This window comes from Trichechus manatus, unplaced genomic scaffold (genome assembly GCF_000243295.1).
Source record: "Trichechus manatus latirostris isolate Lorelei unplaced genomic scaffold, TriManLat1.0 scaffold00010, whole genome shotgun sequence".
Lineage (NCBI taxonomy): Eukaryota > Metazoa > Chordata > Mammalia > Sirenia > Trichechidae > Trichechus > Trichechus manatus.
This window is the reverse complement of record NW_004443946.1, coordinates 26,418,877-26,422,739: the sequence shown is the minus strand read 5'-3', so window position 1 is coordinate 26,422,739 and position 3,863 is coordinate 26,418,877. Positions and strand designations below refer to the sequence as shown.

Here is a 3,863-nt window from a genome sequence, read left to right as displayed (position 1 = left end):
AATCCCACTTGATCATGGTGAATTATTTTTTTGATATGTTGCTGAATTCTATTGGCTAGAATTTTGCTGAGAATTTTTGCGTCAATGTTCATGAGGGATATAGGTCTGTAATTTTCTTTTTTTGTGGTGTCTTTACCTGGTTTTGGTATCAGGGTTATGCTGGTTTCATAGAATGAGTTCGGGAGTATTCCTTCCTTTTCTATGCTCTGAAATACCTTTAGTAGTACTGTATACCTCATTTTTAACAGCTACAGATTATTTGAAAGTTATGGATACACCATAATTTCACTAACTGATGGATATTTAGGTTGTCTTCAATATTTCGATGTTACAAGTACTACTGCAAAACAGACTTGTGTACTTGTTTGTGTAGGAGAGATTCCCAGAGGTAAAACTGCCAGATCAAAGGTTGTTTGGCAGTTTTTAAAAGGGAACCTAAAGTCAAGGACTTGCAGGTGCTCACCGAGTACTGAAGGCATTGGTTAACAAAACATGACTGATTATAAAAGGAAAGGGTGCCCCAGTCAGAGAAGGGGTCTGTCCAGTAGTGGAAGAATGAAAATAATCTAACTGATTGCAAGTAGCAATCAGGAGAGTGTAGAAAAAAGGACAGTGGAAGATCAGGCAATGGTGGTGAAGTCAGGAATCAGTTTCCAGAGTCCCAAGAAAACACTGAAGGTTAAATATAGAGTGCTGTCAGTGGGATATGGGCCCCCTGGAGGCTCAGTGGTTAACAACAGCTCAGCTGCTAACCAAAAGGTCTGCAGTTCGAATCCACCAGCTGCTCCTTGGAAACCCTATGGGGCAGTTCCACTCTGTTCTATAGGGTTGCTATGAGTTGAATTGACCGGCAACGGATTTGGTTTTTCGTTAAGTGCGATATGGGATTATGGGAAAAAATAAAAACTGGGAAGAAACTCAGCTGCCCCTGAGAAAGTCAAGTGGAGTTTCTGTATGGGAGAGAGGCTTTTTATTATATGCCCTTTTGTTCTGTTGATTTTTACGTGTCACTATTTAAATCTGTAACTCTTGTAATATCTTATGGTTGTTTACCCAAACACCACTTTCTCAATTTTGCAAATTTTTTACTTGCTTTCCAGAGCAGTATTGTTGTTGTTGTTGTTAGGTGCCATCAAGTTGGTTCTGGCACATAGCCACCCTATGTACAACAGAAGGAAACACTGCCCGGTCCTGCACCATCTTCACAATCGTTGCTATGTTTGAGGCCATTGTTGCAGCCACTGTGTCAATCCATCTCGTTGAGGGCCTTCCTCAAGCAGTATTAAGGTTACTTAAAACTGACAAGAGGAAACTTTAAATACTGCATAACAAAGAAACTGGGTTTCAGGCCCTTAACTAAACTGCTCCTTTCTGCCAGCAATAAAAACAATTCAAATGGACACAATCGGCCAACTATATGAGAAAAATTCTCTCAGAGTACACTGTACTTTTCAAGTGGTTCTCAGACCTCAGCATGCCGCAGAACAACCATGGAGAGCTGGTTAAAATACAGATTGTTGGCCTCCACCCCCACGTTTCAGATTGGGTAGGTCTAGCATGGGGTGCGAAATGTTGCATTTCTAACAAATAATGATGGAGATGCTGCTGTCGTTGGTGCACATTTGGAGACTCAATGCTCTAGTGCAGTGGCTCTCAAACTTTAATGTGCACATAAATCACCTGGGGGATTCTGTCAAAATGCGGATTCTGATTCAGGTCTAGGGTAGGGCCCAGGGAGCCCTGGTGACGCAGTGATGGTTAAGCGCTTCGCTGCTAACCTAAAGGTCCAACCCACCAGCCGCTCCCGGGATAAAGATGTGGCAGTCTGCTTCTGTAAATACTGCAGCCTTGGAAACCCTTTGGAGCAGTTCTACTCTGTCCTATAGGCTCACTTTCAGTTGGAAGCCACTCCAAGGCAGGCCCCATAGTCTGCATTTCTAACCAACTTAAAGTAATGTCAGTGTTGCTGATGCTTGGATTTAGAAATCAACCAAACTCAAACCGGCTGCCGTCAAGTCGATTACGACTCATAGCGACCCTATAGGACAAGAGTAGACCTTCCCCATAGGGTTTCCAGTGAGCGGCTGGTGGATTTGAACGGCCAGTCTTTTGGTTAGCAGCTGAGCTCTTAACCGCCACCAGAGCCTCACTAAACATTAACAGAGCCATGATTGGAAAAGTCTGCGATGACCCTCAGTGATGGCTGATCTCTAACAGCCCCTGGGAAATTTGGTTGGGGGACTGGGAGCACCGCCTCTCCGACCCAGGCAATCCTCACAGGAAGATAATTAGGGAAGCTGGTCGCTCACCTGGCGGCAGGAAGAGCGTGGCGCGCACCCGTCCCGCCCGCACCGGCTCCCTTCGCACCCCGGGAGGCAGGAAGTAGCGCTTATGCACCGTCCGGCCCAGGACCCGCTGCGGCTCGGGCTCGTGGCCTTCGTGCACCTCCAGCTCCACTGCGAAAGGCGTCTGCACGTCCTGCTTCAGCAGCCGCAGCAAGGGCTTCTCGGGCTTCAGGGCCCAGATGAGTCCCATGGGCTCGAGGCCCGAGAAGCTGCCGCCCATTGCGGGCGCGCGCGCCAGGTCCAGCTCGCCGTCACCATCTGCGCAGTAGCGCGCGTGGGCCCGAAAGAGCGAGCCCTTCTCGTCGCGCAGGGACGCGCTCAGCGTGACCTCCTGCCCCGGGGCCAGCCCGCGCACCACGATGTGCACCGGCTCGTCCCAGCAGCAGCCACGCGCGGGCTCCAGGATCACACTCGCCGCCATCCTGGTCTAGGACGAAAAGTGCGGTGGCTTGACGGAGTCACGGGCCAGTACTGGCGACTTTCCTTCTCTCTGGGAAGCAGTCGCAGGTGGGATCCTTCGCACTGCCCATTGGTTGAGCATGAGGACACGCTCTAAGCCTATGTGTGAGGCCGCCTGGAGAGTTTGTGCAAATCCACCAATGACCTCAACGGAGGAGAAAGTATCAGCTAAAATAGGAGTTAATTATTAATCTTGCCGTCCAATGTGGTGAGTGTCGAAATAGAGGTACAAAGTCAGCCGAGAGCTAAGAGATTGGAAGAGACACTGGCTGCACCAGGAATCTGGATTTTTAAATCCAGGTCGTTGTAATTAAGGTGATCAGTGGCGAAATATGGCCTTAATCCCTTCCTTACCAATCGGTCCCTCACTCACCAAGCCCTAATTCCTAGAGCTAATGGTACCTAGAGAGCAGACCGGTGTTTGTGGAGTAAGACCTCGCTGGGCTCCAGTCTGGCCCTGATTCTTTCTTTCTTTCTTTGTTTTTGATTAAAAACTTTTTTTCTTGTTTATTGTTGTAGTTTAAATGAAAGTTTACATTTCAAGTTAGTCTCTTATACAAAAATTTATACACACATTGTTATGTGACCCTAATTGCTCTCCCTATACTGTGGCAGCACACTCCTCCTTTCCACCCAGTTTCCCATGTCCATTCAACCAGCTCCTGACCCTCTCTGCCTTCTCATCTCACCTGCAGACAGAAGCTGCCTGTTTAGTCTCATGTATCTACTTGAGCTAAGAAGCACACTCTTCACGAGTATCACCTTATGTCCCACAGTCCAATCTTTGTCTGAAGAGTTGGCCTCGGAAATTGTTTTAGTTCTGGACTGATAGAGAATCTGGGGCCATGCTTTCCGGGGTTCCTCCAGTCTCAGACCATTAAGTCTGGTCTTCTTACCAGAATTTGAGTTCTGCACCCCACTTTTCTCCTGCTCCATCAGGAACTCTCTGTTGTGCTCCCTGTCAGGGCAGTCATTGGTGGTAGCCGGGCACCATCTAGTTCTTCTGGTCTCAGGCTGATGAAGTCTCTGGTTTATGTGGCCCTTTCTGTCCCTTGGGCT

At 48.0% G+C, this 3,863-nt stretch overlaps 1 protein-coding gene across 3 annotated transcripts in view; it reads right to left on the bottom strand.

Annotated features, from left to right (window-relative positions):
- Positions 1-3,863, bottom strand: part of LOC101349087 (acyl-coenzyme A thioesterase 1) — a 45,808-nt gene that overhangs the window by 10,725 nt on the left and 31,220 nt on the right. The window contains exon 1 of one of the 3 annotated variants that reach the window (XM_004371022.2): positions 2,310-2,766. The exons of the other annotated variants lie outside the window; for them this stretch is intronic. Within the exon in view, the coding sequence (XP_004371079.1) occupies positions 2,310-2,766 (457 nt within the window). Of the gene's footprint in view, positions 1-2,309; positions 2,767-3,863 lie in introns of those variants that run through there. 3 annotated transcript variants of the gene reach the window in all.